We start from the raw sequence: 19,996 nt of genomic DNA on the forward strand, positions 1-19,996 counted from the left end.
AATAACCAGGCTTTAATCAATTTCCTGAATCTAAAACAATCTTTCTCTAGACATATAGAGAGGTGTAGAATAAGAAAATCTAGCCTCTCTTGTTCCCTCAAATCTAATCTCCTTTGGAGAAGGCAATCGTAACAACTCTTGCTGGCACAAATGCAATAAACACAAGGGTTGATAATGTTAGAAAGATAAATCAGAAGACTTAAATGCAAAGCTCTGAATGTAGCACACAAGATCATGTTTTTCTTCCCAAAAATAAGTTTAGCGGTAGTATTTTGTAACATCTGAATTCAATTAAGGAACTTAAGGGCAAATCTTAATCAAGAACACTGCAATAGTCAAGACGACTAATAACTAAAGAATGGGTGTTTTAAATCATGTAGATTTACAAATAGACATAACCTTTGCACTGGGTAGGTTCCTGGAGAAGAGTTGTCTTTTCTTGGCAATAGCATCAGCACTGATTGTTCCATCAGTTTGAAGTCTGCACTAACAATGTCAGTGCTGAATGCAGACGTGCAGCCAATGCCAAACATTGTGTGATTCTAGTTGGAGCTGGTAAAATATGCATCAATTCCGAATGCATTCGTGCTCTCAGTGCCTTTTTTATGCTGAAATAGGATCTATCACATGGCATGGTACCTTCATCATTAAATCTTCCAATTCCTGTTCTATCATGTAATGGGGGCAGATTTTGCTATGAAGCTTTGTGCCCTGTCCTGTAGCACCAAATATTCCTCTGCTAAAGTTGTTCACTTAGTAGAGTCAGATCTTTTTTCCTGGAAGGTCTCATGGTGTCACCTCTTTTGGCATTCCGTTTTGTCTCTTCTGGATGATGTTCTGCTTCTAGAGCAGGAATGGCTCCAGAGACTTCCACCAGCTAGTGGGGCATGAGAGCTATCTGTCCCTGTTTCCTTACCTTGGATCTTCTGGAATGGAGAACAGAGATTTTCTATTTTAAAAGCTCTACCTCACCTTGTTCTGGGAGACATTTTAGCACCATGTTTGCTGTTTGGTATGTCATGGTCCAGTTCTATTAAACTGAGTGGAGATCTGTGACAATTTCCACCCTCATCTGAACTTTTTGAATCCCAATAATATGTCTATTATCGCAGAAAGTCTGCTTGACTGAATTCTATTTTAAAACCTTTTTTTTTTTTTTTTTTTTTTTTTTTTTTTTAACTTGAGTGAACTCACTCAGAGGAGAGAAAAACAATAAGAAAAAAAGATTGCTGAGCAGCTCAAAATTATTTTTACAAAAAAGAGAGAGGCATCTGTGTAAAAGCTTGGATGAAAATAGATGGAGGAGACTTGTGAGATAACGGCTGTGCAGGATCTCTTGCGCATGCTCAGGTTCTGAGAGAGTTGATCCGTGTTGGATGACATCATTGTCTTGTGTGGCTGATGCATTCTGCTTGTTGCCAAAGAAATCAGTGTTTCAAGACATTTCACTAACATATATTTCATATTTAAATTTTAATTCATTTTGTCTTTTTTGGCATATTCCAATATTCATCTCTTAAACAATCTCAAGGATTCAAATTATACCGTCATTCTTAGCAATATAACCAGAAAATGCTTTGCCAAAAAAGGGTATTACAGTTTTGATTATTTGTATGATGAGAGACATTAAGAGTTGGATCAAAAGCTGTCCTCTGAGACAGCATTACCTGGTTCCCCTACATAACTGAGCAGAAGGAAGGAGAAGGGAGAACCAAGCATCACTCTGGGGCTGTACTAAACAGTGAGGTTACTAAATGGGTCCAGTTAATCTCAATGGGGTCTATTTACTAACAATGCACATTGATGTATTTTTGTTAATAGGCCCCTCTGTTTGACGGGAGTTGTATCAATTGGAGATTAAAATGTGTAGAAAATTAGAATGTAAGACTATAAGAGGAAAACCTAGAATTAAGGTATGAATAAAAGTTACTTAAGCAGGATTAGACTGTGATCCAAAAAATGCAGATGTTAAATACATGGTATAAGACCAGGACTCACAATCTTGGGCCCAATATTCAAGCCTAAACATTTATGTAAATTAACCAGGTAAGACTTATCAGGCTATCTTACATAGTATATTCAGCAGTATGGTTATGCTGCTGAATATTCATGTATAAATCACTACTTAACCGGCTAAGTTAGACCTGCTCTGAAGCACATCTAACTTATCCTATTAACTTAACCCAAAAAGTCAGAATATTGGCAGTTATCCAACTAATAGGGTTATTCATCAAAATGTGTTAAGGCATTAACGCATGCAATAACACATGCATTAAGAACAATAAAGCATGGTGCAAATGCAAAATTTTTGGAGGGGTGGGATCAGGGAGGAGTTTGGGCGGGATTTAATAAAATGATCAGCAATATTGTACCGTACGATAGCATAACGCATGCTATCACAAAGTTTTAATGCCAGAAATAACTACACGTTTTTTTTCCAGGCATTAGGTTGTGCAATATGCCTGAAATGGCCATAACGCAATTTGCAATAAAGTTTTAGAACTGCATTTTGGCCATTTCTCAGCTGGGGAGGGGAGAGGGAGAGACTCTGGGGAGGGCCTCACAGTGTGCAACTATTTATATCTCTATAAGAGGGCCATCTAATAGGTCGAGGTGAGGTGTTGGTGGTGGTTTAGGGGTCAGTTTCGCATGTAGAGTGAGACGTACGAACAGCACAGTACACCTTGGTGAAGATTTAACATCATTTGGAGTGAGGAAAGTCTCACAAAGATGAAATTTTGTACTGTTATCTCACCCTAACTTGATGATACCCTAGAGTCCATCAAGCTAGGGTGAGAGAACATAGCAGAAATTTCATCTTTGTGAGACTTTCCTTACTCCAAATTAAGTCAAATCTTCACCAATGTGTACTTTGCTGTTCGTACGTCTCACTCTACATGCGAAAATGGCCCCTAAATCCTAAACCACCACCAACCCCTCACCTCGACCTATTAGATATAAATACGTCAGTACTATGAGGGCCTTGTAGATAGGTGTGTTCTCTCTCTCTCTCTCCCCCCCTCCCCCCCAGTGCAAGATGTGAAAAATAGGGATTAACCCAGGGTGTGCTAAGTTTACCGCACCAATTGATACTACCGATGCGAAGCGGTAAGTTACCGTGTGATACGGTAATTCTAACATTTCCCTAAACATGCCCCTTTTTCTTAACGTGGGCGTTATTAACACATTTTGATGAATCTAGGGGTTAATTAACCAGATAAGTAGCACCACCCAGTTATGCTCATTGTCTGCCCCAAACTTATACAGCTATCTACAACCACTGCATACAGCCCAATATTCAGCAGCTGCCACTTTCCCATTTAACAAGTCATCAGGCTGTATAAGTCTGGGGCAGGCAATGAGACCCTACTTATTCAGCTAAAAAATGCTGAATGCTGGCCTCTTATATTTTTTATTTTAAAAAATGTACAGCCCACAATAGATAAAAATGGAAAAGAAGGGTCCTTCATTTACACAAAATAAACATTAACTAATGAAAATGAATTCAGTTCAATCAAAGTAACATAAATATTACAAAACAAAACCAAACTTTTTAAAATAACATACCTCGTTCTAGTTTCACTTTATTAAGGATTTCATTTTTGTCTGCTAGGTCGGATTTTAAAGCAGACTCGAGCTGAGCAATCTGCAGTTTCAGTTGCTGTTCCTTTAACTTCCATTTCTGTTCATGGCCCTGGGTCACATCGAAGGCACTACAATTAAACATTTGGCATGTGAGGAAATATTATAAGTCAATTTTAACAGAAAATATAAAGGAGAAAAAGCCTTTAGTGGCAGAGACTACTGTCATCATGTCTTAGGAATTAAGCAAACATATGCTGGTCTGCTGCTGTTGAAACCAAGGCGCCTTTCACAGGCTGCGGTTACAGAACATTAAAGAGTTTGTGGGATGAGCAAGGAACTGGCCTTAATTTAAAGCTCCAAAGTCAGAAAAATTGGCAGTATGCAACATTTGTGGGGCTAGGAAAAGAATTCAGATCTATATTCCAGAGGAATTCGTAATTGTAAACCTCAGCAACAGACAACTGACAAAACCATTTTTTTCCACATACAAAACCTCTTCATGTAGAGAACTATGAATACTAAGCGGACTTCTTTTAGTTTATGAAAGCGAGGAAACCGAAGGGCAGTTGTTTGCTCAAAGAAGTACTGACCACAAAGTGCCAACAGTTCTCATACTACAAAATGGTTATTCTGACACTGATTATATAAACACTTTCAAAGTAGTGATGTCCTTTAAAAACCAGGCGATGAGAACAGAGCAATCTCGTCTTCTTGTAGGATATTATTGGTATTTAAACCAGAAACTAGAATGTAGCAAAGCACTACATATAAATATGATTAGAATTGCAGAAATGATCATAAAAGCTTAGGTTCAACTGAAGCATGAGTGACTGAATAACATTTATAAAAAAGCTTCATAACTGAAAATGCATGTCACAAGAAAGTAACATAGTAGATGACAATAAAGACCACAAACTACATCTAAAAAGGACAAACAAATTTTGCTTGAATGAACACTGTACCTAATTTCTCCTAAGTGTTTAATTTATTCTTTGTGGACATGGCTTCAGATATTTTTATTTACATCCTAATATTGTGCTTCTTGCCACCCAATGGGGACCAAGCAGTATCAGTAATAAGCACTTCAATGTCATTCATGTGCCGGTCCACCTATTCCCGCACCACTATCAGTACCATTTATTTCTTTATTTTTTCAAAAATTTCTGTTATTAATGTTCTATTAAAGATCACTTATTTACTTATCTTTGTTAATTAAACTCAGATCTGTCTGCCTTCAAAATGTATAGCACTCGACATGAGCTCATGTTTCGTCAGTCTCAGCTGCCTGCTTCAGGGCTTGATATACCACTCGCCTTACCATCCTTCACCCATGGCAATTAGCTTGTGACTCCATTTTAGACGTAATTTGTGATATTATCTGAGGAAGCTTCTGCTGATTGTAGTTGGCAGTAGATAAAGACCAAAATCGTCCATTCCATTCTGCCTAGCAAGGTATTTAGAGTTGTAACAGCCACTCTGTACACATTAGCCCCATGCAGAAATGTTACATCAAAAGTTATTACAAGTTTCTCTCTTCCTTCATTTCCATCTTCCAGCTATTAGGGACTCTGTACTTATCCCATGCTCATTACTGTCTTCACCAGCACTTCCGGGGGGGGGTTTGCATCCGCCAACCTTTCCTGATGCTCTCCTTAGTCTGCCCCTAGGGGTTTCATATCATGATCTACATCTTCCTTTCTATTAGAAAATAGATTCATATGCATTAATACCTTTCAAGTATTTCTCTCCCATAGGGGCGGATTTTCAGAGCCCTGCTCGCCTAAATCCGCCCAAAACCGGGCGGATTTAGGCGAGCAGGGCCCTGCGCGCTGGTGAGCCTATTTTACATAGGCCTACCGGCGCGCGCAGAGCCCCGGGACTCGCGTAAGTCCCGGGGTTCTCCGAGGGGGGCGTGTCGGGGGCGGGCCCGGTCGTCGCGGCGTTTCGGGGGCGTGTCGGCAGCGTTTTGGGGGCGGGTACGGGGGCGTGGCTACGGCCTGGGGCGGTCCGGGGGCGTGACCGCGCCCTCCGTACCCGCCCCCAGGTCGCGGCCCGACGCGCAGGAGGCCCGCTCGCGCGCGGGGATTTACTTCTCCCTCCGGGAGGCGTAAATCCCCGGAGAAAGGTAAGGGGGGGGTGTAGACAGGGCCAGGCGGGTGGGTTAGGTAGAGGAAGGGAGGGGAAGGTGAGGGGAGGGCGTTAGAGGATTCCCTCCAAGGCCGCTCCGATTTCGGAGCGGCCTTGGAGGGAACGGGGGTAGGCTGCGCGGCTCGGCGCGCGCCGGCTATACAAAATCGATAGCCTTGCGCGCGCCGATCCAGGTTTTTAGCAGATACGCGCGGGTCCGCGCGTATCTACTAAAATCCAGCGTACTTTTGTTTGCGCCTGGAGCGCAAACAAAAGTAGGCCTATTCGCGCTGTTTAAAAATCTACCCCATAGGGTATGCATATTTAGGTCATCAAGTCAAGTCTCTTCTCACATGTCTTTCAGTGCAGACCCCACACCATTTTGATTGCCTTTCTCTGTACCACTTCTAGCCTATCTCTAGGTTTGTCCCTCCCGAAGAAACAGACAGGAAAAACATGGCCATGAGCATTTGCTTTGAACCTCCTTTATAAACATTATCTACTTTGAACTACCTTGAATGCCGTTGTTGAAGCTAATATACTTTTGACAAGTTGCGAGTACATATGGAGCAATGTAAGCACCTTATTTAATGACATTTTATTTATTTATTTATTTATTTATTTAGATTCTTTTAATATACGATGCTCAAGACAAAGTCTTATCGTACTGGTTTACAGTATAACCAGGGGAAACCAATAACCAGAAGAGAGAAAGTTACAATGAACAGGGATTACAAAACAGGACAATTGAAAGAGGAAGAATTAGTTTAAACAGAGCTCTGCTAAGAGTAAAACGAAATAGTACACCATTGATTAGCATGGACGGTTAACTAAGTGGTTCAAGCATAACAGTTCTTTTCTTTAATAGAAGGAGGAAGAATTTGTCAGGGGTAGGCTTGAGAGAACAGCCAGGTTTTCAGTTTCTTTCTAAAGGAGAGCAGACATTGTTCCTGGCGAAGATCTGCGGGAAGTGTGTTCCATAGTTGCAGTCCCGCGGTGGACAGTGATCGTTTTTGGAAGGACTTGTGAATGACGGATTTATGAGGGGGTGCCTGGAGAGTTCCTTTGTGTGCAGATCTAATCGGCCTGTTGGAAGTATGGGGTTCGAGTGGGATTGTTAGTTGGAATGAGGAATGATGATAGATGGTTTTATGGATGATGGTCAGTGACTTGAACAGTATTCTATAGTGGATGGGAAGCCAATGTAGGTTTTTTAGTATCGGTGTGATGTGGTCTTTACGTCGAGAATTTTGTTTATTAAAATTATTTTTTACGTCGAGAAATTTGTTTATTAAAATTATTTCTTTGAAAAAATAAAAAATGTTTCCTTTGGATACTCTACTCCTGCATTGTTGTCTGGAACACTGATTGTTCTACTTTAAGAACATAAGAACATACCATATTGGGTCAGACCAAGGGTCCATCAAGCCCAGCATCCTGTTTCCAACAGTGGCCAATCCAGGCCATAAGAACCTGGCAAGTTCCCAAACACTAAATCTATCCCATGCTACTGATACTAGTAATAGTAGTGGCTATTTTTTAAATCAACTTAATTATTTATTTATTTCGTGATTTTTTATATACCGCGGCACGTTAATAACATCACCTTGGTTCACAATAAACAATAAATCAGCAACAAGCTTTACAGTCAAAAAGACAAGGAAATAAGGTGTACATAATAACTCGATTAAGAACAAATTAAGAACAACTTAAGAACTAATAACAATTAAATTGATGATAATCATATTCAATAGTTAATGGCGTCTAATAACTGGGAGGTATGAGCCCGATCAAATAAAATTTTAGCAGCGAGAGAAAAATAAAATTGGTGAGTGGCATTGGATCAGAGAAACAGGAACAAGTAATTGGCATTTCTGAAAAAGGAAAAGATCATTGAGTGTAGGCTTGTTCGAACAGCTAGGTTTTGAGGTTCTGCTTGAATTTCTAATGGCAGGGTTCTAATATTTAATATTTAATAATTAATATTTAATAATTAATAGTAGGTAATAGACTTCTCCTCCAAGTACTTAACAAATCCTTTTTTAAACACAGCTACACTAACTGCACTAACCACATCCTCTGGCAACAAATTCCAGAGTTTAACTGTGCGTTGAGTGAAAAAGAACTTTCTCCAATTAGTTTTAAATGTGCCTCATACTAACTTCATGGAGTGCCCCATGGTCCTTCTATTATCTGAGAGAGTAAATAACCAACTTACATTAACATGTTCAAGTCCTTTCATGATTTTGTAGAATTCTACCATATCCCCCCTCAGTTGTCTCTTCTCCAAACTGAACAGCCTTATCTTCTTTAGCCTTTCCTCATAGTGCAGCTGTTCCATACCACTTATCATTTTGATTGCCCTTCTCTGTACCTTCTCCATCGCAACTATATCTTTTTTGAGATGCGGTGACCAGAATTATACACAGTATTCAAGGTGCGGTCTCACCATGGAGCGATACAAGGACATTATGACATTTTATTCACCATTCCCTTTCTAATAATTCCCAACATTGTTTGCTTTTTTGACTTCCGCAGCACACTGAACTGATGATTTCAATGTGTTGTCCACTATGACGCCTAGATCTGTTTCTTGGGTGGTAGCTCCTAATATGAAACCTAACACTGTAACTTTAGCAAGGGTTATTTTTCTCTATATGCATCACCTTGCACTTATCCATATTACATTTCAAATGCCATTTCAATGCCCAATTTTCCAGTCTCACAAGGTCTTCCTGCAATTTATCACAATCTGCTTGTGATTTAACTACTCTGAACAATTTTGTATCATCTGCAAATTTGATTACCTCACTCGTATTTCTTTCCAGACCATTTATCAATATATTGAAATGTACAGGTCCCAATACAGATCCCTGAGGCACTCCACTGCCCACTCCCTTCCACTGAGAAAACTGTCCATTTAATCCTACTCTCTATTTCCTGTCTTTTAGCCAGTTTGTAATCCACGAAAGGACATCTCCACCTATTGCATGATTTTTTACTTTTCCTAGAAGCCTCTCGTGTGGAACTTTGTCAAACGCCTTCTGAAAATCCAAATACACTATATCTACCGGTTCACCTTAATCTACATGTTTATTAACTCCTTCAAAAAAGTGAAGCAGATTTGTGAGGCAAGAATTGCCTTGGGTAAAGCCATGCTGACTTTGTTCCAGTAAACCATGTCTTTCTATATGTTCTGTGATTTTGATATTTAGAACACTTTCCACTATTTTTCCTGGCACTGAAGTCAGGCTAACTGGTCTGAAGTTTCCCAGATTGCCCCTGGAGCCCTTTTTAAATATCGGGGTTACATTAGCCACCCTCCAGTCTTCAGATAGAATGGATGATTTTAATGATAGGTTACAAATTTTTACTAATGGGTCTGAAATTTCATTTTTTAGTTCCTTCAGAACTCTAGGGTGTATACCATCCGGTCCAGGTGATTTACTACTCTTCAGTTTGTCAATCAGGCCTACCACATCTTCTAGGTTCACCGTGGTTTGGTTCAGTCCATCTGAATCATTACCCATGAAAACCTTCTCTGGTACGGGTACCTCCGCAACATCTCTTCAGTAAATACCGAAGCAAAGAAATAATTTAATCTTTCCGCGATGGCCTTATCCTCTCTAAGTGCCCCTTTAAGCCCTCAATCATCTAACGGTCCAACTGACTCCCTCACAGGCTTTCTGCTTTGGATATATTTTTTTTAAGTTTTTACTGTGAGTTTTTGCCTCTACGGCCAACTTCTTTTCAAATTCTCTCTTAGCCTGTCTTATCAATGTCTTATATTTAACTTGCCAATGCTTATGCATTATCCTATTTTTTTCTGTTGGATCCTTCTTCCAATTTTTGAATGAAGATCTTTTGGCTAAAATAGCTTCTTTCACCTCCTCTTTCAACCATGCCAGTAATCGTTTTGCCATCTTTCCAACTTTCTTAATGTGTGGAATACATCTGGATACTTTGTAATCATTTTCAAACTCTTATAGTAGCTGGAAGGTAAGAAATGTAAAACTCATAGATGATATGCACAGAAAAGGACCACTCAATCCACCCAGCCCATCAGTTTGTACCTATCTTGTCGTCACAGGTCTCAGTTGATCTGTGTTCTTCAACATCGCTCCACCACTAAAGTTCTTTTGTGTCTATCCCATGCCTGCTTGAAATCTCCATTGTTTTGGCTCCCATTACCCACACTGGAAGTCTATTCCAAGTGTCTATCACCCTCTCAGTGGAAAAGTATTAAACAGTCTTTTCTCACATTCCGTTTGAGCTTCCATTCCTTCAACTTCATATTTGTTTAATAGAATTTATATTCCGCCTATAGCGAAACAGTCATGCTAGGCGGGTTACATCATAAAATAACAAACAATCATAAAATACAAGAAATAATTAAAACAAATATCAGCATTTTCCATCTGCCACCAACAATACACTTTTCTATAAGTTAAAAATATGCTTAAATAAAAAAGCTTTTAAATGATTTCTGTATGTGCAGATGTCATCAATAGCACACAAGCTCTATGGCAAAGAATTCCTGAGCTTCGGACCTATCATAAAAAAAGTTATTGCTCACGTCACATTCAATTTGCTTCCTTCACCATTGGGATTGCCAATAGATTCTTATCACTAGAACGCAAGGAATGGTCAGGGATATATTGCTTTAGAAAATTTGAACAAACAACAAAGGTAGATGTAAACTCACTGGAACAGTCAATGTACCAGCAATAGTGCAGGAATAGAGTATCCAAAGGAAACATTTTTTATGTTTTCAAAGAAATAATTTTAATGAACAAAATATCATTAAATAAGGGATACACATTGCTCCATATTCACTCGCAACTTGTCAAAAATATATTAGCTTCCTGGGAGGTGAAAGACTATGAATTTTGCAAGAGGAACCCCTACTTGTTTTGCCGGGAGTAAATTGGAGTTTGCTTCAACGGAGCCCCAGATGTCGTTTCCTGACCCTGCCTCTGACGTCATCAATCAGGGACTATCAGAGGGGCCTTAAAAGCGGCCCTAGAGCTGCTTTTAAGCCGGGCGCGTGGCTTAGTCTGGGGAATTTAAAAGTTTACCATCAGAAGATTAACATCATTGGAGCGAGATTTAAGAACTATACCTCTAGAAGCAAATTCTATCTCTTGGTAAGGTTAAGAGAATTTATACTGCGACGTGCAAGCAGTAACTGCTTTGTTCCGGGTAAGTTTCTTTGAATTTTTACATATGTAATAAGAAATGCCCTCGAAAAGAAAAGGAAAAGTTAGAGTATATCCCTCTACTTCTACGATCCCATCGGTACAGCAAACTATTCTGCAGTACACAGTTTGCTACCCTCATATGGAAGGGGCAAATTTCCCCACTGCTGAGGTTGGAGAAGGAGTCTCCACTTCATCTGGGGATGTCACCTTAAGTCCCCCAATCCTGAGAAATATTTCATCGACAACCTTACAAAACATCTCAGAAATGGTTTTGGCATCCAACGAGCCTGAAGGCTCAGTTCGGCTTCCAGAGGGTAAAACCGGGGACTTTGTGAGTTCAACTTCAGTGATGAATCAGGAGAATATGGTCACTGCAGTACAACTTTCTACGTCTTAAATTGAATTGGAGAATAGGTTTCCTAAACCTACCGTAGTGACACTAGTCTCCTTATGGGAGCTTGTGGCTCAGCTTGGGTCTGAAGTGAAAAAATGTTCCCAACAAATAGTAGCATGTATACAAAAGGTGGACAATCTTTCCTTAGAATATAATACCAAATTGGAAGAACAAAAAACTCAAATTCAAGGGTTGGAAGATAGCGCAAAAAAGGGGCTAGAAGTTTAATCTACAATTATACAAAAACAACAGTTGTTAAATAGGAAAAAAAGACGTCTCAATCTTAGGCTTCTAAACTTCCCCAAAATTATTGGTGAACAGCCCAGAGTCACGTTAAAAAGATATCTAACTTAGGTCTTGAAAATACCTTTAGAAAATTTGCCATCATTTAATAGGGTACATTTCTTGCCATTTCGAAGTGTAAGAGGAAGTAATGAACATCAACATCAGTTGGATTTGCAAAATCTAACACAATTTTTAGAATCCTCTACAATCGAGATAATAGAAAGAACTACCCTATTGATCTCTTTTGTCTATGAGCCAGGTCTCAGTTTCGTAATGTGTTGCTATTTCCAAAATTTAAAGGTAAATTTCCATGGCCAGTTCATTCATATATTCCCAGATCTAGCCAAATCCACGCAAGAGAGGAGGAATGGCTTCCTGTCATTATAACAGGAAGCCCAATCATTAGGAGCAACATTCCAATTAAAGTTTCCTTGCAAATGTATATTGAAATTAAATAATGAAGTCTACATATATTTTTTCCCTGAAGTTACAAAGATGTTCTTAGATTCCCGCAAATGTTTGCTTCTAGCCTCCTCTCCTCAAGTAAGTCCCATAACTCAGGAGTAAAATATTTAGATGGGTAGCAGTATGTTAAGCTATTTCCATAAGAGATTATTTTCCTTTTTATGCTCCTTATTTTTGTCTCTTAACGCTTACTCCAGGAAAATTGTGTTCTAGGTAAAAATGAGAGATGTACTATTATGTAATAATATTTCTTTCTTGTAATATGTTTCTTTTGTTGCTGCACAAAGTATATGTTACTTTGTAAATTTTGAGAAAAATTTAATAAAATTTTAAAAAGTATATATATATATATATATATATTAGCTTCAACAATGGCATTCAAGGTAGTTCAAAGGAAATAAAGTTTATAAAGGAAGTTCAAAGAAAATGCGTACCCCCAGACGGCCATGTTTTGCCTGTCGGTTTCTTTGGGAGGGACAAAACTAGAGATAACTTTGAGGTTTGCATATGTGACAATATGCAAAGAGCAATGCTTCACCAAGTCATTTAATAAATTTGGTAATAAGATGGTCTATCCAATTTCAGAACCTTTAACACCAAGACCAAAATCTTGAAAGATATAACCAGCTGGTAAATGTATGGCTCCTTGACCCTGAGCTTTTCATTTTATGGAAAATGTGATCTTTGTGCACTTTATTGGAGCCTGCTTAATATTTGTATACATCATATCTCCCCTTTGCTTCCTATCTTCAACCTAGAAAGAACATTTTTAGCTCCTTCAGTTTCTACATGTTTGGAGTATAGCGCAGGTCAAGTACTATTTTGTTGGCTCTCCTTGAAATGCCTCTACTTTGACAATATTCTTTAGTAGATGTGGTGCACTGAACTGAACACAGTTCTCAAGGTGAGGTCTCACCAGAGTCTTGTAGAAAGATAATATTACTTCCTTCTTTCTACTAGTGATATTGCTCTTTATACATCCAAAGGTACTATTAGTTTTCCTAACTGCTTTGTGAACTAAGCTACCCTGAGGTTAGAAATGATACCCTTCCCCCAGGTCTCTTTCTTGTTTGATAACTGCTTGTTCTTCATCTCTAAACAAAGACTGTCACTGTGATTTCTGAATCTCAAAGACATGATTTAACATTTTTTGAGGGAGTAAATGGTTATTGCCATGTTTTTGACCATTTTTCCAAATATTTAGTCATCTTTCATCTTATCTACCCCTTCTGTCACGTCTTCTCAGTTTCAAGTTTTCTTATCTGCAAACAGGCACACCTTCCCTTTTAACCCTTCTCCACTATCATTAAAGAGGACTGGGCCTAGCAATCATCCTTTTAGCAACCCAATAATCACCTTCCTTACACTATAGTGAACCTCATTGACAGGAAGTGAGCAGCAGTTATGTAAGTCATGGCATCATCTAGCCAGAATGCGAGGGGGAGGAATAACCAGCTGGAGTTGGTGGATATTTCTGAGTCAAGCTGGCTGGGTGGGGAGGAAGGTAGAGGATTTAGCGTGGCTAGCTGGCAGGCAAACTGGGAGGTGACTGACTGGCTAGCCAGAAGGTTGGGAGGAGGGGGCTAGTTAGCTGTGGTGAGTTGAGAGAGAGACTGCTATGGGGAAGGTGGGGGATTGAGAGGGAAAGACTGCTGGAGACAGGCTGAGTGGATGAGAGAGACTACTGGAGATGGGAGAGAGTGTGAGAGTGCGCTCCAGATTTCCCCTATAAACCTGTGCAGGATCAGGCTAGATGCCTGTCCACCTTAAATCCCCTAAAGGGAGAATGCTCCATGGGCGGGACCCTGCTGGGCAGGAGGAACTCAGAGGGTGTGATCAGTTAGTGGGGAATAAGAATGTAAGCCCAGCTGGGTTAAGAGAGGCCCCATCCCTCCAGGAGTAAGAGCTCCTGAACTGCTCTAGGAAGCTGTGTACACAGAAGACTGCGAAGGTAGGCAGTCTTGTGTTTATTTTGCTGTGTGAAGTTAATAAAGTGAAACTGCAAGAGAAACAGCTGGAGTCAGAGTGTTTACTGCTCCAGCCCAGAGGACAGTGCTCGGCCAGTCCTCACATATGGTGTCATACATGGGATTTTTTTTCTCTAAAACCCGGTAAAGAGAAAAATCCAAAGCTTCCAGAAGGAAGGAAGAAGGGGGAGGGGGGGGGGGAGTGAAATTACCTTTAAAGCAGAGAGCAGTCTATGGAGTGGTCTATGGGGTTTAGTTTTCTGAGGACTAAAGAGATAAGCTCTGTTCAAAGTGAGGGCATGTATCAAAGTATAGTAAGAGCCGGTTTTGTTTTACTTCTTTGGAAAAAAAAGTGAAGTAGAGATAGAGAGAGAAAAAAAAGTCCACAGTTGTGCACTGGGCTGAAATAGTGTGTGGTCCCTCTTTGGACTGAAGGAATCAGTATGTGTGCACAGGGCCTGGCTCCAATAAGCTCAGGCTCTGAAGAGGGAGAAAAAAAAAAGAGAGAGCAGCACCAGAATGCAGTAGTCTGGAAGATTGACTGAAGGGAGTTTGCAAGTGGCAATTCAGAGCCTCCAGGAAAGAGAAAGGGAGTATCAGGAGACTCTCAGATAAAGTCTGCTGTCCTGGGATAAGGTTAAAAAGATCTTAGAAGCAAACAATGCTCTTCTTGCCATGCTTACAAAGGAGAGCTTACACTGCCTGACAGTAGAGCAAAGCACTAGCAATTATCCTGAAAAAGCCACTGCAGAGAACCCGGTGAGAGCCCAGCAGCTGAGGGACATACAGACTTCAGATCAAGCCAGGAGGAGGAGTGTCAATGCCTGGAATCTGCAATGACTGTGTTGGAAGTAACAGAAAGTTCAAGGTAGAGCTCTGTAGCCGTACCAGGAAGCGGCAACCGAGTGCCCAGAAGGGGTGGCATACAGTGGCCTGCAGGATGCAGTGCAGATTGGCTTAGCAAGGACACAGCAGGGAAGGCAGATGGAGCTGCTGCTGCCGCCGAGACCCCATAGGGAGGTACCACCGTGATCCTAGGGGAAGGTGCTGTAAAGATCCCAGTGGGAGATGCCGCAGGGACCCCCAGAGGGAGGATTGGTGAAGACTCCAATGGGAGGTGTTGTAGAGAACCCAAAAGAGGAAACCATGGAGAGCCCAGAGGAAGGAATTGCAGAGATCAGAGAGGAGAAAACAATGGAGAACCCAAAGGAGGAGACCACAGAAAGCCCAGAGGGTGACGCTGTGGAGACACTAGCAATTGGGGATACAGAGGAACCAAGGAGTGGCTCTACAAAGGAGACACCAGATGCCAGGAAGTGCTCACAGCTGGTAACAGAGGAACAAGCACTTGATGTCCTCTGGCTAGTCCAAGAAGCATCATCGTGGAATTTAAACCCAGAGCCAGCAACGGACTCAGTAAAAAGACTGGAGTGCACAATGTACAAATGGCATACTGGGTGGTGGTGGTAGTGCTTTCTAGGGTAACCCTAGTAGGAGGAGTACAGCGTAACTCTAGAACTCCAGGTCCAAGCCTAGCAGGCGGGAGGGAGTGGAGATGTGAAGCGCTTCCCTGCTTAAAATCCAGGAGTGCGGACGCTTGGCTGAGGGGAGGGGTATGTGAGAGAATGCCCCTAGATTTTCCCTATAAATCTGTGCAGGACCAGGCTAGATGCCTGGTCCACTTTAAATCCTTTAAAGGGAGAATGCTCCATGGGCAGGACCCTGCTGGGCAGGAGGAGCTCAGAGGGCATGACCAGTTAGTGGGGAATAAAGTGTAAGCCCAGTTGGGCTAGAGAGGCCCCGCCCCCCCCAGGAGTAGGAGCTTCTGACCACTCTGGGAAGTTGTGTGTGCAGAAGACTGAGAAGGTAGGCAGCATTGTGAAATTTTGCTGGGTGTAGTTAATAAAGTGAAATTGCAAGAGAAATGACTGGAGAGAGTTTTTACTGCTCTGCCCCAGAGGATTTTGCTCAGCCCGACATCACAGAGGGGTTATGCTGGGAACGGGGTGGGATGTGAGATAGACAGAGAGATAGTTAGGGACCCACATCATATTGAAATTAAGGGACAATTTACTAAGCTTGATTTGCCTCTGTTGACAGAGAACGGGAAAACATTTTTAGCAAATCAAGTCCTAAAGGAGCTGCAGCAGACCTCACAGGGGGGACTCTCCCCCCCCCCCGCTGCTCTTTTTCCCATCCTCTGGCTCCTAACATTTTGGGCTGGCTCTTAGATCCAAAGATAATGTGTCAAAGCCTGAACTATTCTACCACCATCACCTTTCCTACCTCTGATGTTAAACTAATAGGTCTGTAGTTTTCCGTTCCCTTCTTGGTGGAAAAGTCCTCTACTTGCTCTTTTCCAGTCTCTTGAAAGCTCTTCTGTTTCATGTGATAAGGTGAAGAACACGGTCAATACCTTCATTAGCTCCTTCAATATTTTGGGATACACTACATTAAGAATCATTTTCTTGTTTACTTTCAATTGTGTCAGTGCCCTGAACACTAGTTCCTCAGTAAACGGCAATGTGTTCACTCCTGAGACTTTATATCCTTGCCTTTTGCCTTTAGTCTAGCACTATCTCCTTCTAATATGAATACCAAACAAAGGGGCTGATGTAATAAGATGGCATGACTTTTAACTCTTGTTTTTGAGTGCAATTTTCAGTGCTAATACAATCTTGGTATGTAATACAGGTTTTGGCGCTGAAAAAACATGTAATAAAACAGATGCCAGGATTAGTGCATCTCCACACAAACTGCAGGGTTATGAGCTTATTAGCTGATCAAAGCAGGAGTTAAACTTCTTGTGGTACAGAGATGATGCATGGGAGTGTGCTGAATCCTATCCTAATAATTCAATGGAAAGCAAACTACATGCAAAGTTTAATTCAACAGCAGAGGGGAGTGTAGAAAAAGTAATAGTCCTTATAATTTCATAATGGTCATCATTTTTATTCAAAACGAAACTCCTGAATCTTTTAAAATGGTCATTCACTTTGGCTTTGATGAATATTATGAAGTTATTAGGACTATTACTTTTTCTACACTCCCTTCTGCTGCTGAATCCTATCCTGCCATGGGATATTGCGGGACAGACTGCAGGAAGACAGCCAGCATAAATCTTCCTTAGGGAGTGACCCTTCAGCTTGTACTATGGAGACTGCTATAACTTCTGTAGGAGGGAGGAAAATGCGGTAGCAGAAATGTTCAAATATGGAGTATGGAGAGAGTAACTGGATTCCTTGATTTCATCCTCTAACAGCCGAGGGGGACATCCATGTAAAGAAATCCAAGAGGGGATGTAATAGAATTGCTTAGCCTAAGTCTGACAACCTTGGTTTAGGCTGTATCCAGAAGATAGGTCTCATTGGATTCAGTGCACTCACATCGACTTGTGTAATCTACATCACATGACTGAGTAAGTGTGAGAACAGAAGGCGTAAACAACAGATGTGGTGAGTGAGTTAAGAGTCACAAGAGAGAGAGAGCTGTTTCTTCACTGGTTTGTGTTTTGGGAAAATGGCATATGTTTCTCAAAACACACTTTCAGATATGCAGATGGAAAGGGTAAAATTAACACAGGTATGGGTTTGGAGGAGGGTGGTGGGGCAGACAGTGAGAGTAAATGCTCAACTGACAGACATGACTAGGCCATCTTCCTAATAATTGTAAGAAAGCATTTGTACAATTTCTTTTGCTGAATTTGTGTATTATTTCTGTTGCACTGCTTTTCAGAAGCATAAACTAGCAATACAGTTCAGCACAGTGACATGAAACATGTTTCCAACAGGTAAAAACCATGCTACCTCTAATTCTATAATCCCAGGATCTGAACAATTTTCTGTTTTAGCAGATATTCTATTTACTCATCATGGAGATCAGAATAATCAGCCTATAGTTTCCAGCTGCCTCCTTATTTCTACTTTTGTGAAGAGGAATAACATCTGTCTGTCTTCAGACTGTAACGGTACTATCTGTAAGTTGGCTCTTTTGCTTGTAGGGGCCCTCAGTGGGCCACATTCAATCCTGCTCTAGCCCTTGCCTTGAAGACTGCATGACTCAGCAAGGCCAGCCCTATAAAAACCTGCCTTGTTCTTAGCTCAAGGCCTCTTCATTGAGTCACCTTGGCTCCTTGCTTTGGTCATCCTTACGCTACCTTGCCTTATTCTTGCTCTGTTTGAGGTCTCCTGGTGGCCCTACTTGCCTGTGTGTACAATGCTTTGTTCTTATCCTGTCTGGGCCTCCAGTGGCCCTCCTTGTCTGCATATTCCTATCCCTTGTCCTATCTAGATCTCCTGGGGGCCCAGCAGGCCTGTGTATCCCTTGCCTTGTCTAGACCTCCCAGTGGCCTATCCTGTCTCTGTGGTCCTTGCCTTGCCATTGTCCTGTCTAGGCCTCTCGGCAGCCTATCTAGCTTGTTCATTACCTGTCTTGCCCTTGTCTTGGCCTCCCTGCTTTGCCTTTGTCCTGTTTAGGCCTCCTGGTGACCTATCCTATCTGTTTGCACCCTGCCTTACACCCCTAGTTTTGCCCTGGTTTTACCTTGTTCCTGCCTGTGTGTCTTACCTTGTTCCTTGTTTTACCTAGGCCTCTCAGTGGCTGTCCTCTCTGAGTGTTCCTAGCCTTGTTCATACAACTCCTGCCTGCCTTGCTCTTTTCTACATTTGATTTGACTTCCTACCACAGACCCTTGCCTGTTCTATGACTTTGCTTGAACCCTGCCAGCCACTGATCCTTACCTGTTCTAGGACTCTGCTTGAAGGCAGCCTGCCCTGACTATGGCCTGCCTTGTCCCTGCCAGAGAAGTCCTGTTGGCTACCATAAACTGCAGGCCAAACCCAAGAAGGATGTGGCCTGACAAGAAATGATCCTTGAGTCCTCTACCGCTCCTGTTTGGGGATTACCTACAACCAGCCTGCCCAGCCCTGATACAAACCTTTGGAATCACTACTGACTCTAAAGAAGTACTGAAAAGGTCAGGCAGTGGAACTGTCAGACCTTCCCTAAGTTTCCCTGATACACTTGGATGTATCCCATCCAGCCCCATTGCTTTATCTAGTTTTAGTTTTGTTAGATCCTTACGAACACAATCTTCTGAAAATTGTTTGAGGGCTACCTCACTTCAATTCCGTTTGCTTTGGTCTTACTCCTAGCCCTTCCTTAGTGAATATCAAACATAAATATTTGTTAAGCAATTCCTCTTTATCCTTATCAGACTCTATAAATTTCTTCCCTTCATTTCTGAGTCATACAATCCCATTTCTACACATCCGCCTGTCACTAACATATCTTCTTGTTTTACTGTATTAGCTATTTTTGAATTCCATTTGTGCTTTTGCTCTCCTGACTACTTTACAGCTTCTCTGGATATTGCTGCTCATGTTCCTCTCTGCAATCTCTTGTATTGTATGAATGCTACCCTTTTCCCCACTATTTATTTTGATAAATCCCACTTTTTGGCACTCAAAGCAGATCACATTCAGGTACTACAGATATCTCCCTATACCTAGAGGGCTTACAATCTAAGGGCCTCATTTACTAAGCATTTTTCCCATTGACATAGAATGGGAGAAAAGCTGTAGCAAATCAGGCCCTAAGTTTGTACCTGAGGTACATGTTATATTTATTTGTCCCTTTGGTTAAACATTTGAAAAAACTGTAATTATTAATAAAATTATAGTGTTATTATTGCCCTCTTTCTTCATATTCTTCAATGCAAAAGATGTCTGCAGGTTAACTCCTTGCAGGAATGGCGAGGCCTTGAACAAGCGGCCGCCAGAACTTGGAACACAAACCTGCAAGGCTGGCCATGTGGCGGCTGATCTCGGAACACCATAGTAGCAGCTATCTAGTTACCTGGAAGAGGGAGACCATGCCCCTGGAAAATCCTGACTGAACAAACCTTGGGTGTGTCCCCGGACTGGAGGCTGGATATAAGGAACCATAGTTTGACAAATCTCCTGAAAATCCAG

The 19,996-nt window shown here is 41.3% G+C and overlaps 1 protein-coding gene across 5 annotated transcripts in view; it reads right to left on the bottom strand.

Annotated features, from left to right (window-relative positions):
• RPGRIP1L (RPGRIP1 like) overlaps nucleotides 1–19,996 on the bottom strand; it is a 375,908-nt gene that overhangs the window by 230,304 nt on the left and 125,608 nt on the right. For all 5 annotated transcript variants that reach the window (XM_029608561.1, XM_029608562.1, XM_029608558.1 and 2 more), the window contains one exon: nucleotides 3,568–3,713. In XM_029608561.1, coding sequence (XP_029464421.1) covers nucleotides 3,568–3,713 — 146 coding nt within the window. The remainder of the gene's footprint in view (nucleotides 1–3,567; nucleotides 3,714–19,996) is intronic.

The sequence above is a fragment of the Rhinatrema bivittatum genome, chromosome 7 (assembly GCF_901001135.1).
Source record: "Rhinatrema bivittatum chromosome 7, aRhiBiv1.1, whole genome shotgun sequence".
NCBI classification, from domain to species: domain Eukaryota; kingdom Metazoa; phylum Chordata; class Amphibia; order Gymnophiona; family Rhinatrematidae; genus Rhinatrema; species Rhinatrema bivittatum.